Source organism: Plectropomus leopardus, chromosome 10 (assembly GCF_008729295.1).
Source record: "Plectropomus leopardus isolate mb chromosome 10, YSFRI_Pleo_2.0, whole genome shotgun sequence".
NCBI classification, from domain to species: domain Eukaryota; kingdom Metazoa; phylum Chordata; class Actinopteri; order Perciformes; family Serranidae; genus Plectropomus; species Plectropomus leopardus.
In genome coordinates this window covers 31,601,711-31,616,754 of record NC_056472.1, presented here as the reverse complement: position 1 = coordinate 31,616,754, position 15,044 = coordinate 31,601,711, and the positions used below count along the sequence as shown (strand labels likewise).

The 15,044-nt window shown below is 40.0% G+C and overlaps 1 protein-coding gene across 1 annotated transcript in view; it reads left to right on the top strand.

Annotated features, from left to right (window-relative positions):
• The window catches only part of itgb5 (integrin, beta 5), a 59,468-nt gene extending 48,309 nt beyond the window's left edge, over positions 1 to 11,159 (top strand). The window contains exons 12-16 of the mRNA XM_042494305.1: positions 1,563 to 1,785; positions 3,391 to 3,491; positions 7,622 to 7,741; positions 9,145 to 9,311; positions 10,150 to 11,159. Of these exons, the coding sequence (XP_042350239.1) occupies positions 1,563 to 1,785; positions 3,391 to 3,491; positions 7,622 to 7,741; positions 9,145 to 9,311; positions 10,150 to 10,245 (707 nt within the window). The 3' untranslated portion in view covers positions 10,246 to 11,159. The remainder of the gene's footprint in view (positions 1 to 1,562; positions 1,786 to 3,390; positions 3,492 to 7,621; positions 7,742 to 9,144; positions 9,312 to 10,149) is intronic.
• The last annotated feature ends 3,885 nt before the right edge of the window (positions 11,160 to 15,044 follow it).

The following is a 15,044-nucleotide window of genomic DNA, read 5'->3' as shown; positions in this document are numbered from 1 at the left end:
ATAGTTCATAGTGAACATCCAAATTTCAAACTTAGCTGAAGTCTTCAGTTTGCTGGTTTAGTCCAAACGACAGCGTGGAAAAGTTAAAGTGTGTTCGGTTTACTGCTGGAACCAGGAAACATTCAGCATTGTCCTTCATAAATGACATTTCAAAAACGATTTATTATTAAAATAGCTGCAGTTTAATTTCCTGAGCATCAACAGAGCAGATGAACTGACTAATTTCCCACAGCCCTGTGTGGCTCTCACCAGTGTTTAAGGTTTCTGTGCTGCATAACAAAGACACACGTTACTTTTTACAGCAGCTCAGCTCCAGTTGGGAGTTCTGTGAGATCAGTTTGGCGCTGCAGGATCCTCACCAGCCCTGTTTGAGGGTCTTTACATCAGCAGCTGCCCTCGTCTGTCCGACACATCACAGCGCTGATGTTTCTTTCCAGCTATTGTTGCATATTTCCTCTGATACAGAGCGTGAATTCTTGGATTCGACCCGCCTGCAGCCTGTCCTTGATAACGTGCGTCCATCTCCCGTCTGTGCGCTCCTCATCCATCTATGATAGCAGCTATTGAATGCCATCTTTGTGGAGGGTCTTTGAACAACTAGTGTGAAATAAGCTTGTCGAGTAACGCCTCCCTGATCACAGCTGCTGTCGTCCCGCCGTCAAGGATTCCTCTTGTGTTTAGATAGAGCGCTCACACAGACGAGCGAGACAAATCAGAGCTTCAACAACACCCAGAGGGACACGGCTCTGTCCCGAAGATTTGCCTTCTGCTGGGTTTATTCCAGTGCAGATAACAAGTTCATGAGTGTGGCACAAAGGGGCAGTTTGCTCAGAGCTGATGTGGATCAGCTCAGCGCTGTGAAGCTGCAGCTGCTGCAGATGTTCAGTGATGTAAAGGAAGGTCGGATTGTTCTCTCAGGAAGAGGAACTGAGTTTGACCCTGTGTGTGTGTGTGTGTGTGTGTGTGTGTGTGTGTGTGTGTGTGTGTGTGTGTGTGTGTGTGTGTGTGTGTGTGTGTGTGTGTGCGCGCGCGAGCGCATGTTAAGAACAGGGTTCGTACTGTCATGAAAAACCTGGAAAAAAAATCATAGAGTTACCATATAGCATATTTCCAGGTTCTGGAAAAGTGTTGGAAAACTAAATAGAACCTGAAAGTTTTGGAAAAACAATGGAATTTTGTTTCCCAAACCTCTGTAGTAACATATGATATGTTCAAGGACTGTCAGAAATTTCAACATCCACGATCATTTCTGTTCTTACAGTTTCTGGCTGTGATAAATGGTGAAACTGTTGGTGAGTTTAAAGAAAACATGCCTTCCAAACCTGCCAAAAAAATAGGAAAATAAAAAGAAATCACCAAAACTGAAAGTTGAAAAAAGCATTTTTTTTAAACGAAATATCTTATTTAAAAAAATAATAATAATAAAAATTCTGGAAAGGAGGTTGCCGCTCGTACATAAAAGTATTTTTATCCAGTATTTAAGTTTTTTCTTGAAGGTATCGTATTAAAACGTGACACGAAGTGACCATCGTTGATCTTCTGTTTGCTCTTCTCTCGCTCAGGTCACGGAGAATGTCACTGTGGGGAGTGTAAATGCCACGCTGGTTACATCGGCGATAACTGTAACTGCTCCACGGAGACGACGACGTGCATCGCAGACGACGGGCAGATGTGCAGCGGGCGAGGGAACTGCGTGTGCGGTCGCTGCCAGTGCACCGAGCCGGGGGCGTTTGGAGACACCTGTGAGAAGTGCCCCACCTGCCCCGACGCCTGCGGCACCAAAAGGTAACGTCACATCACGCCACTGATGGAGACAAAAATATTAACAGTTGGACATTATTGCATGTTTTTGTGATGCTTTTATGAGGAATCGGATGAATTTATTATGTGAGAACGAAGGAAAATTGAAACAAGGTGCCTTCAGGAACGATGAGACGCAGTCCGCCAACAGGGGAAAAGGTCAAACTGTCAAACACATCAAGTCCAAAACCAGAGTCAAACCGTCACGTAACTCACTCACTGCTGGACTTATCTGAGCTTTGATGATGAAGCCATGAGAGAGTCGTCCAGATAACTCTCGTGCCATTAGTGACCCTCAGAAACGAAAGCGTTGCCCCGCCGTTTGAACTTGCATCGCTCAGCGTGGCAGCTCAGGCTCTTTGAGGTCGGAGTTAAACGCCTATCAGACGTCTAGTAAAGAGGACAGAAAAGCCGCTGTGTCCTCTCATCCACTTTGTGGAGCCACCTTTCACCCCTGACCCCAGTTTAGAGACAGGTCACGGCTGCTCCGTCAGCTACAATCGTACGACCTGTTTGGTGATGTTTGAAAGAAATGAAGCTGAGCAGCAGCCAGACTTCTTACACTAATAGAAACAAATGTATGTTTCTGCATTTCTCTTGATTTACAGTTTGTTTCCTCCACTGTTGAGTTTATGTTTTACTGCCGTATGTTTAGTTAGCAGGACACCAGAAAGACAGATTAATAACAGTCTTTAAGGAGGATTTATTGCAGGATTGTTGTATTTAACTGCATTAGGTTTTGTGAAGTGTGCAGTAATGTCCAAGCAGAAAGTTGCTTCACTGTGTACAGAAGTTAGACAGCTTCTTTTTTTACAGAATAAACAGAATTATAAAGTTCAAGTACGCATTTCACTCAACAAAATAACATTTGCATGGCTGTACCTGTAAATCTACTATTATTTTACACTTCTCTTTGGTTTATTTACAGTTTGCACCAAAAAAATATTGTCACAAAATGACAATAGTTTGGTTTATTGCAATTATTTCTCAGACAAAATACCATCCAACAAAAGTAGTTCACAAGAGAGAGTTCAGAGATTCGTTTTTATCAACAAATGCTCAAATTATACTGCAATCGCGGTTCCAAAAATGTCTCAGGTTTCCATTCGTGCATTTGGAAATATTATTTTAAAAAGCAAAATTTGAGGTACAAAAACAAAAAAAAGAAGCAAAAAAAACCAAACAAAACCCCCACTAACTCCCCACTAACTATAGGGATACCATGACTTAAATATACTGTGTGTAAAGAGAAAATGTACTAATACTTCACTTCAGGGACGTTTGGAGGTATAAACTCACAAATGGATCAGAAATCATCAAAGTTGAGGAAAAACAACAAAAAACAAGAAGTTGTTGAGCGTCCGCCCTGCAGAGAGCCTTCCGGTGTTTTTTGAGGGAACTCAGTGGGGCATTTCGACAGCTGACGTATCCTGAGTAAAAAAGCAAACAGCATTAAAGACTGCTGGCCTTGTGTAGATTTGTGCTCACTGGTTTTCTAGCTCATGAATAAAGATCAAAGAAGCGTTTTAAAATATTTGAGTAGAAGCGCGTACTCGGCTTTTCCATTAAACTGGCTCTCCTCTGCTTCAGGGAGTGCATCGAGTGCCGGCTTTTCAACTCAGGACGACTCGCAGACAACCAGACGTGCCAGCGCCTGTGCAAGGATGAAATCATCACTGTGGAGACCCTCAGTGAGTGAACACACACACACACACACACACACACACACACACACACACACGGATGGCAGAGGCGAGCGTTCACATCTGTCTGCGTCTGTAACAGTTTCACTGTCTTACATTCTTCAGTCTTCGTGTTGTTATTGTGGAGTTCTGCCAAAGTACAGTAAATCTTTTTCTTTTGATAGGACACATTATCACGTCTGATGGGATAAAGCAAATGTTAATACTCACAAAGCGTAAGCACTAAATATTTACACACAGACTATGGAATAATACCAAGTGTGTGCTTAAAAATATCTAAATCTGTCACATGGTAACAGGTTATTACAATAACATTTCCCTGTTTGATTTTAGCAATCACATTAAATACTGGTGTGTTAAAAAATGTGTTACTGTTGTAACAGAATTATGCTGTAATATTCTGTATTAATAGGACAATTATTCTGCCTTTGCTCATTGGCCCTTCAGTACTCTTCAGAGGAAAAACTGTCAGATGCTCCTGCAGAGACGGGTCTGTGCGTCCACTCTTACACACACAGGGACATGCATATGGGTTGTATGTTGTTGAAATAATGCAACATTATTAAGGATAAAAGTAATTTGCGCAAAGAGTCAGGTTTATTTTGTTGTTGTTTTTTTCATCTAAAATTGACACACGTGAAAAACTAAATACGACCTCACGTTTAGTCAGTCACGTTTCCACAATGATCTGAAACTTTCCTTCACTAAAGTTTTCAGAACAGTCTCAGTTTTCATCGTATTTCACATCCGTCAGAAGCTTTTAGAGTTGTTTGACAAAGAAACTGAGGAAAACGTGGCAGAGAGACACATCAGTGACGAGAGAGAGGAGCAGTGTGCACACTTTGTTTATTATAAAAGGAGTCATGTGACTGAATGGCATTGTGCAGAATTTAGCCAAGTTTGGGTCAGTAAAAGGATATTACAGCTCCTCATAAATGCCAGAAGAACGGCCAGCAGGATGCTAGTTAGTAGAAATAGAAAATAGAATTAATGCAAATGCATTTTATTCTTGCTACATGCACAGTGTTGTGCTAAATATAGAGGCTGGAAAACTGGCCAAAAAAACGAAAGGTGTGCTAATCTAAGTCATATCCGATTGTTTTGGTCCTAGTCCAGTCCTTATTTACAGCAATTCATTTTTTGAATCCATGTAGCCTAAATGTTGTATAGAGATATATGAATATCATATAGTTAAGCTACAACAAAAGTCTTTACATGGGATTTGTTATCTGCTGTAAACAGACACTATTTATCAACTTGTGTGAGGAAAATGACAGCAGTGATCACTGTGCGCATGTCTGTAATTGTCACTCGAAGGTTTCCTCTGCACTGTCACCGCTTTATGTGATGATAGTCAACACGTCAGAGTATGTACAGCTACGTCCACGAGCTCTCAGTCCCCGAGTCCAGAGAGTGGACATTTAGATTTGTTCCACATGCTATAGATCGTTCAAACAGGCTGTTATTAATGCGCCGCTCTCCGTGGTCGTTCGCATCTTTTCTTGTTTAACACCTCACACCGCTCCTGTGATTTAATAATGAAATCACAGCCAGTGTGCAACAGTAAGTCCTCATGTTTATGATATCATGTGGCAGGTGTCAGTCTGGGCCTCCTGCAGCTCCACGGACACGTTTATTCCACTCAGCAGGAAACAAGCGACAGCCACACAGCAACAATACACCCACTCAGCGGTTCAAAAGTTCAGTTCAAGTTTCTGCTATCTTCTCTGTGATATCGGCAGGATCCACCCGCTAAACAAACACAAGCAGCTACAGAGCAACCCTCTTTCATGTGCCATTTTAAAAAGCAGAAGCCGGAGTTTCACTTCTGACTAAATACCACAGTGTCTTAAGTGCTTCTATATCCTGTGAACACTGATACTCAACTTACAGCCCGCAGGCCAAATATGGACCCTCCAACTATTTTCTTATTCACACATAAAAATAAAACGATTCACTCCGACAGCAGCGCAGTGAGACAGACAAACGGAGCGCAGCTTCTCCTCAAAGCACCAAAGTGTCAGAAACAGACACATCTGCAGAGGTGAAAGTGACTTCTTTAGACTTCGTGTTAGTTTCAGGTTTAATCAGACTTTGGATGAATTATTTTGAAATACCAGGACGCATCGCTCCGTGTCTCATCCAGCCGCTGGCTGAGCTCTCATTATTATTACCAGGGGCAGATGTAATGTTTTGGGGGCCTGGGGCCACAATCAGAGTCCTGCAGTCAGGAGAGGTTGGCCTATTATCAGCACAGTGTTCTTAAATTTACCTGAAGTCTGTTTGAGATGTACCTTTTAATTTTTATATAAAGCTGGAAAGTTTACTGAATAATAATAAATCATATGTTTATCACACTCCAACACACCATGGTCACATGAAACTGTGTCAGTGAACTATGAGGGCAAAAAGCAAACCACAAATAAAAAAGAGCAAAAAGCAAAATAATCGTTCATTAATCGTAATTGAAGTAAAATGTTTTATTAATGGTGATATTGATTTTAGGTATGAGGCTCGGACCTTTGCTGGGAGGAAATTTTAGTAACTGGACCTCTTTGAATTTTAGTAGAATAGGTCCTCCAGTTGGTGACGCCTGTTCTACAGTATATTTGTCATGTTCAGTGTGTGACAGAAAATAAATATTTAAACCAAATTTAACCTGATGATATCTTCATGTCTCACTTAGGAGTAAAAGGGAACCTTTAAGCTTGACAGAAATAGTGATGCGATGTTAATCGTGATATTTATCGATATCCACTGATATGAAAAAAATTATTATGATGAAGACTTTCTTCCATATCGCCCAGCCCTACTTACAATCCTAAAAGCATTGTCAAATACTAAAAATGTCCAAAATCCGAGAAATGTCCTGAAATCTTAGACACATGTATAAGACGACTGCGACTGGCCTCCTGTCATTTTGCAAAAGTGGCCCCCAAGCAAAACAAGCTGAGTGTTCCTGGTTTAAAAGTTAATGTTCCTGGCAGCTGGAAGGGAAACAGTCAGAGATGTTAAGGAATGCATTAATAAGTGCGCAATGATTTATGGCCTTCACGGCACTGTGATGCTGCACGGCGTCTCACAGAGCAGAAAGAAGAGACTATCCGTTGTGTTTTTAGTTACAGAGACTATTATAGAGCGTTCCATACTGGCCCAGCGTGGCCCTGGCCCAGATCTGACGTGTTTCATAGCATTCCCGGCGAGTTCAGCCATCTGACTGGCCTTAATGGACTCCACATGTACATTCCAGATACTTTGTGCATGAAATAGCAGGAGGAGGGGCAGATGGAGGGAGGGGAGGGAGGGCTGGACCCGGGCAGCGTGACCTCACCGTCCCCTGTGAGCCTCTGAGTCTTTTTGGGTGATGAAGATTGACTGAAAACGAGGGCACGCAAAATATCAGCGTCTCAGCTGTGATTTCACAGCAAAGAAATTCGGGCAATGTGACGATGGTTCACAAGCGTTTTCTGTTTTTCTCTCAGCAGCAGATTCTTCTTCAGTTTCACTTTTTTTTCTCCCTGAATCTGAAGCCAATCCTGGACAGATTACAACAATGATAATCTGATAATGTGTCCTTCAAAACACCAGGAGAGAGTGAGGTCCTGCAGAGTGATGAAATTAATTAAATGGAGATGGATGCATGTCCACAGGGTTCCTACAGCCATGGAAAACCTGGAAAAATCATCAGGTTTTCACAATCACTTTTCCAGGTTTGGGTTAGTCAAGTCATGAAATTAGTAAAAATCATTAAAAGTTTTGGAAAAGTTAAGACATTTGGTTGTAATCTTCTGTGGATAACTTTCCACTAAATGTGATGCAACAGCAAATTAATTAGAAACACTTCCTATGAAGACCACATCTATAATGCATGATGAGGGCGTTCATAGTGAACTATAATGCATTCGTAATGCTTTATGACTACACTCATAAACACACATATACATATACGATGTTCTAAATCAGGGCTTATCAGATGTAATATTTAAAGGTCCAAATCTGATTTCTATTCAAGGCCAAAGGTCCGGAGTAATTGGTGATAAGCAAATGAGTCTTTTCTTGATTAAACCGACTGAATCTCAGTGTGTTTCTCTGTTTTTCTCTCTTGCTTTCCGGTCCAGAAACGGAGGACCCCGGTGCAGTGCTTTGTCTCTACAAGACAGACAACGACTGTGTCATGAAGTTCACGTATTCTGAGCACGCCAGCGGACAGTCCATCCTCACAGCTCTCAAAGAGCCAGGTCAGTGCTCAGACTGCTTTCCTTTTTAAGCTGCTAAAAAACGAGCTCCTTTGAATTGTATTCATGGTACATAAATCATCAAGATTCGTCCAGCACAACTTTAAAAGGTTGTACGGCCTTTGCTCCTATCCTGACCTCAGATTTGTTTGTTTTTTTCCAATGTCGGTTACTAAATGTTAAACTGTCACTTCAAAGCGCAGAGTCAGACTTTAACTGACTAAAACCTGCTTCACAGAGTCAGACTTCTGTAACTGACTAAAACCTGCTTCGTACACGTCTGTAACTACATTTCTGCATTACTCACCTCATGTCAGCCGCAGATCCATATCAAAAAGTGACATTCAGATTATTACTTTTTTGGCTTGTAACTGCGAATGTTTTTGCGTTTGATAATTAAATGTTTGGTATTTTTCAACCTTGAACATATTTTCCCATGCTGCCATGTCTAAGTGACTCATGGAAAAAACAATTGTTGAAACTGGTCCAGTATTGAGCAAAAAGGCTGCAACCAGTTTCTGCAAAACTGACTTCAGTGTAATCACGCTGGGCATGTTCACACCATTCATCAGTGTCCACTTAAAGTGTTTTAGTTGACAGATTGTTGTAACAAGTGTCTGAAAATGTTATGGAAAGGATCTCTACAGATATAAACCTTCTTAAAAAGGTAATATCTGTTTTTAGCAGAAACTGCCCCAAAATCACCATCATCAAACCTACCAGATTCCATAAAAAAAAAAAACTAACTGGCTGCATTAAAGGTTTATTTCAACCAAACCAGAGTTGGTGTTTTTAGGAACAGGTAAAAGACCATCCAAGACCGTTTTTGTGAGTTAATTTTATTTCTGTCGACTCTGTGTGAAGTGTGATTTGTAAATTAAAAAAATTAACATCTGTTTAAACAGAGTCTGGTGCCAATCTGAGCCTGTCAGTGACAAAAACAAGCGCTTTTAGTGGATGTAAATTGACAAGCGAATATGCCCAGAGTGGTTACATTGCAGCCTTTTGAATAAAAACTTGACCAAATTTAAAAGTTGTTATTCCCGTTAGTCGCCTGGACACAAAAACATCAGAAAACAAGATCCAAGTTGGAAAATACCAAACTTATCCTTAAAGTGCAGGATATGATAATTCTGGTTTATTCCAGCTTGGTCTTATTTTCGTAGTTGTGACCATCATCTTCTGGTCGTGGTTATATTGTAGTCACCAGTTATTGATTTGGGAACATCACGAAAACAAAGTTAAAAATGATTTTGAATGAACCTCCCTGTGCACTGTACGCTCTGACCACAAAGAACATTTAACGGTCAGAAAAATATCAGACTCTGGTTTCTTTTTGCTCTGGTGTTTGTGCCTCTTTGACCTTTAAAGTCTAAATGTGCCTTTTTTTTTTTTTCCTGTGTCAGAGTGTGCTGCCGGGCCCGATGCTCTCACCGTGCTGCTCGCGGTGGTCGGCAGCATCCTGCTGGTGGGGGTGGTGCTGCTCGCCGTCTGGAAGTTAGTCATCACCATTCATGACCGCAGAGAGTTTGCACGCTTCCAGAGCGCACGCTCGCGAGCGCGATACGAGATGGTGAGAACGATCCCTGTCGCCTGTGAAATGTTATTTTGGTCTGTTATAAAAACACCAAACCTGTTTTCAGCGTAGCCAAGAAAGTCGGGTAAAAATATGAGGCTCATAAAACACCTAAAATTACAGCCACAAAAATGCATCACAACACATTTAGCTGCTGAAAGCCTGCTAAAAATCCTAAAACAAACTGGTTTTATTTTGAAAGTTCAAATGAAATCAGAGCGCTGGCATTTCTGTTTAGTTAAACAAATGTAATTTTGATGCTTCAGCTGACATTGTTTTAAATATTCGTTTTTGGGGCATTTTTGCCTTTGAATGATCCATCAATGTCGATCAGCAGCGACGCTAATTAACACCCAGAGATAATGCAGAGTCATTTGATGCAGTTTGAATGCGAATTATTCTGGATACCGTCACATTAAAAAGCTAGATGTCCGCGGGGGATTTCAGTGTTTTTGGATTTCAAATTTGTTGTGCAGGCAGGAAATTTAGAAATCCAAAACAAGACGTCACAAAACACATTTAAAAGACCTTAAAACAAATAGAGAAAAACAAGAATTACAATAGTTTCAAAGAATAACGACAGTATTACAACTCTTAAGAATGTCATGACAAAGTGCCCTCATACACACACACACACACACACACTCACACACACTCACACACACACAGTCACACACACACACACTCACACACACAGTCACACTCACACACTCACCGCAAAGCTCAAAGAGCATCTTGTGCGATCGCAGCAGGTCCAGTGAACTCTGAACTTTCCTCACATGGAGGTCAAAGCTCTGATCTCGTGTCTTGGTGTGATTTGGTTTTTGTCCCTCAGGCCTCCAACCCTCTGTACAAGCAGCCCGTCTCTACACATTTTGTAGAAACAGATTTCAACATGTACGGGAAGTCCTACAACGGAGGTCTCCACTGATCCCTCAGCACGGGGCGCGGCAGGACCGGTCCGACAAACACATCCCTGGAGGACGGAGCCCGAGGTGGACGGCGGTCTGAACGCACTCATCCCTCTGCACGGTTCACACCCGACAACACAAGTGAAATGAACTAGACTGTGTGTCCGAGGGAATCTGTGGCCTTTTTTGTCTTTACGCAGGAGATTCAAGCCTACCACAGAAACGTGACTTCTTTTTTTCTTCTTCTTCTGTGTTTTTCGCTGACAGCGGTGGCGGTCGGTGGAGGAGCGACGAAGCATGAACTCCTTGGTCTTGTTTAGAGAGAGAGAAAGAGAAAGTAGAGTTAGCGGTGAGTTTGTCTGCAGTTACACAAGATAAACAAACTCATGAGAACCATAATTCCAACCACATAAAAGCACCACTTAGTCTTCGTACACGGCAGGCAGGACATCGGCTTATATTTGTATATTTTTATAAACACTAAAAATGCCTTTTTTCAGTATAAACTTTGCACCCAACAGGAACAAATTTCACTCCAGATCATTTCAACTCCACGGGATTCTTGAGAAGCACACGTTTGTGAAGGTGGCTACGATGACGTTTTGGTACTACTAACATTTACTAAGCAATAGACGTCTTACCCTCATTTTGCACAGAAAATATTAAGAGTCAAGTCTCGTAAAGATTTAAATGTTCTTTAATGTTGTGTGTGAATGCGTGTGGGTTTTTGTTTGCTCCAATTGCACTCCCTTCTCCTAATCAGGATCGCAGGGTACCGACTCCCCGTCAGCCTCCGAACCCTCACAGGATGCCGCTGGTGTTGCTCTTTATTAGACAGATCTGTCAGCGAATCCCACGAAAAGACCAAAACCAACAATGTGGTCATAATAATAACTTTTTTACAAACACCATCAAGACAGAATAAATTAATAAATTAAAAGATAAGTTAAAATATAAATTAAAATCTATGAATTAAAACAGGTCACATAAAAGTCTATAAAAATGGGTTTTAAAATAAATCACTGATTTTGTTTCTCTCAATGCTCCAGACTGTTTTTTTTCTCTTTATAATATTTCATTTTTTTCGAAGTCATTTCCTGACGGTGTTAATTAGCCAAATGATGAAGCTGCCGTATGAGCATAGTCGAAGCTGCAGGTCATGTTATTCTCTTCAGCGTGCAAAGGTGCACTGTCATGCCTCTCAGCAGCAAACCAGTAACCATCATTGTATCTAGTTAGTCAGCGTATCTTGTTTTTCGGCGTGTCTTTTTACCGGCTGCACCTGCAGCACCACACGCAGTAGTTATTGTTGGTTTTGGTGTTTTGGTTGACAATAATAATGAGAAAATCTAAAATATCACCAGCCTCCGAACCCTAAAGAGGACCTTTTATGCTCATTTTCATGTTCATACTCGTATTTTGGGTTTCCATTAGAACATGTTTAAATGCTTCGGGCTGTTTTCCTGGAACACCTGTATTTACCCTCCGAAAAGCTTAGTTTTGTATTTACACTCCAAAAAGCTTACCTCTCAGCTGTTTTCCACATGCACTTCCAGTGTGTTTTTGGAGGGGTCACGCCTGCCGCGATGCGTCGTGACGTGATGGCCCTCGTGTCACGTAAGCATTTGCAGTAGCGTACCTGGCGCAGATGACCGTAAAGAAATGTGTTGCGAGCTGACGTCAGCTTGCAGCCAAAGTAGAAAAAAACATTTGGAACGATCTAAATCCTGAGATATTTGCTTAGAAGGATTATTTTTACATATATTTACCCGATTATTTGAAACTCTGGCTGCATTTAATATGAACACTCCACATCATAACATTATATATATATATGACAGTAAATCAGGCAAAACATAATAGGTCCCTTTACAACATTTGATATTTTAAAAACTGTAAATCCAGCTCTGTGGAAGCAGCCTTAACGCGTCCTTATTTGATGATGCACAGGATTTGTTGCGTTTCTGATCGTGTGGTAAACTGGGAACATGCAGTATTTGAGTTGCTGTGGATTTGGGCGTGCAGTATGACTGGCTGCTACATTATATATTTAAAGTCCCTGTGAAGCCGCGTGGAAACGGGTGGAAACTTTGAGAAATCTCAGAGGAGAGCGTCCAGAGTTACACATCTACCATCACTGTTCCCACAGGAAGAGGCGGAGTCTGAGCTGTCGCAGGGAAATCTGAGAGATGTTTGATGGGTTGAAGGGTGCTCTGTGGCCTTTTTTACATTTTTTTGTGACGGTTTTACAGTAAAAGTGTCAGGGACTTGGAGTTTGTGTGTGTGAGTGTGTGTGAGTGCAAAGAGTGTGTGTAAATAATATCCCATGGGTATGTATGTACATACGGTGCCAAATGTCTTGACTTGGCTCGGCTGTGTCTCGGCACAGTTTACTAAATACTCACCCGCCTGCACCTTTTTTCAGCTCGGACATAAAATCTTTAGTACTTCCTGTATGAACGTTTTCACACGGATGAACAGACTCACACCACTACATGTTTATGTAAAACTGCACACGGAGCAAGAACAATAAATCTGCTTATGTCAAAAGCCGGTGTTGTGTTTGGCTCAGGGGTGCGTTACATTTCTACAAAGGCTGCATCAGAAGGAGTGGCGTAAATCTGAGCTTTGATTTTAAACATCACACATAACTCTGCCTGCGTGTGTATCTTTGCACACTTCAAAGTTTAGTGAAACATCTGTTTGGGACACTAAACCGTAATCTGACGTGTTTGATGTGTGATCACACAGACAGACGCTGCTCTGATGCTGTAATTTACAGCTCGCCGGTCAGACTCCTCCCAGTGTGATGATCATTATGACACTCAGGTTTTTACTAAATGACCCTGTAATTAGATATTTAGACACTTACTTCAAATTAACGTGAGTCACTTTGAAGCATCAAACCTCTAACGAGCCATTATTGGAGTAATATTATATTAGCTTTGGGTTTTTGAAACCTTTTCATATTTTCTTAAATCCAGAAATGCAAACAGTAAAGACAGAAAAAATACGAAGAAAAAAAAGAGAAATGCTTGTTTTTCTGAATCTCAGAAATAATGAGAAAAGTTGGAAAAAGAATTATTTTTTTCCCTTTTTTTTAATCAATACAATAATGACTGTATTGATTAATAAAAAAAAAATATGCGGTTACATCTTTTTTTACAGTATTATATTTTAAATATTTACTATTATTATTTTTATTATTAAATTTTCTGAATGAACAAAAAAATAATCTCAGAATTACAAGTTTTCATGGAAATTCTTTTGCTCATTTTCTGCATTAACACGATAATCTTGATAATTAAAAAAAATTACAATATTAATATTATTCACTTATTTAAATTTTTATTTTAGAATATGATTTTTATTATTTTATTTCTCTCTAAATTTCTGAATTAACAAGATTATAATCTCGGAAGTTTTCAAGGAAAAAATAGTGCTCATTTTATGAAGTAACAATAATAATTAGGTTTTTTTCACATTAATATTATTATTAATTATTATTATTTTTATATTTTCTGTATTACCAAGATTGTTATCTTGGTAATAAAGGGAAAAAAATGATTTTTTTTTCTCTCCAGTGAATGCACGAGAGGAGGAAACTCTAGCTGTGATGTGGAACAAGTCGATGTTTGTTCTGTTTTTCCTGCCTGACTCTGAGGTGAGCTCATAAATCTGTGCGCTCCCTCTCTGTGGTTTTGGGAGCTTTCCTCCCGCTCTCCTCTGCCTGCTCACTGACGTGTTGTGAAGCCTCAGAGCCGTCAGGTTAAATCAGAGGGAGCGAAATAAACGCTGCAGCTGCACAGAGCGGAGCTGCGACCCTCATTAACACAATCAATGTCCTGATTAGCTGCTGCCGCGCTGACCCCACACACAGCTCAGGGGGATGATGGGAAATTGATTTGTTTAGAGAATGTAAAAGCTTTTTTTTCCTGCTAAGTATTTTTTTTTTATGTTTTAGGAAACCTGAGTCTTAAACGTGAGTTCAAAACAACAAACATGTCTCTCAAACACACTGCTGACTGCACTTAAGAAGTAATAGTAAGTTTATTATAGTTTTCTTTAATTCATTTTTTTAGATATATTTTATATTTATGTTGTGGTCTTTGGCATTCAGCAAACATTTTCTTAACCCTTTGAAACTTAAGAAAATTGGCTTGAAGTCTTTCAAAAACATGGAAAGATGGCAATGAGCAATTTAAGAAGAAATTACCCGAAAATTTGCAAGAAATTTGTAAAAAAGTGCAAGATAATTACCTGAAAATTCTTAAAATAATAATAATGATAATAAAATAAATAAGATATAATAATAATTTAAAAATTAGAAAAAAAAAAAAAAAAGGGGACTGAGCAGGGGAAATTGTTTTAAAATTTATGATAATTCTGCAACCTAATTTCAAGTATGTACCTATGAAAAAAATTATATGAAAATTATTTTTTTTAAAAATGTTTTTCTAGCTTTTAATCCGTTGACATTTCTCCCTAACTTTTTCAAATTAATTTTCTAAATCAAGCAATATCTTCTAATTTGTGGAAAAAATTCTCTTACCAAGTTGGGGATTGCTTAAAAAATGAAGGACTTTGTAGGATTTTAGAAACGTCTGAGTATTCAGGTAAAGTGTGAACTGGAGCAGTGCAGACCTGTTTGCTGAGATTTTTGGAGGGATTTTCTTGATGTTGAAGACAGTGTTGTTAAACTATGTTTGGCATAAATGATCATTTCTAATTTGCTGGTGACTTGATTGAAAAAAATTTGTCACACAAACTCATCTCCCGCACAGGATGAAGTTAGTGATCCTCAACTTTTCATCCATCG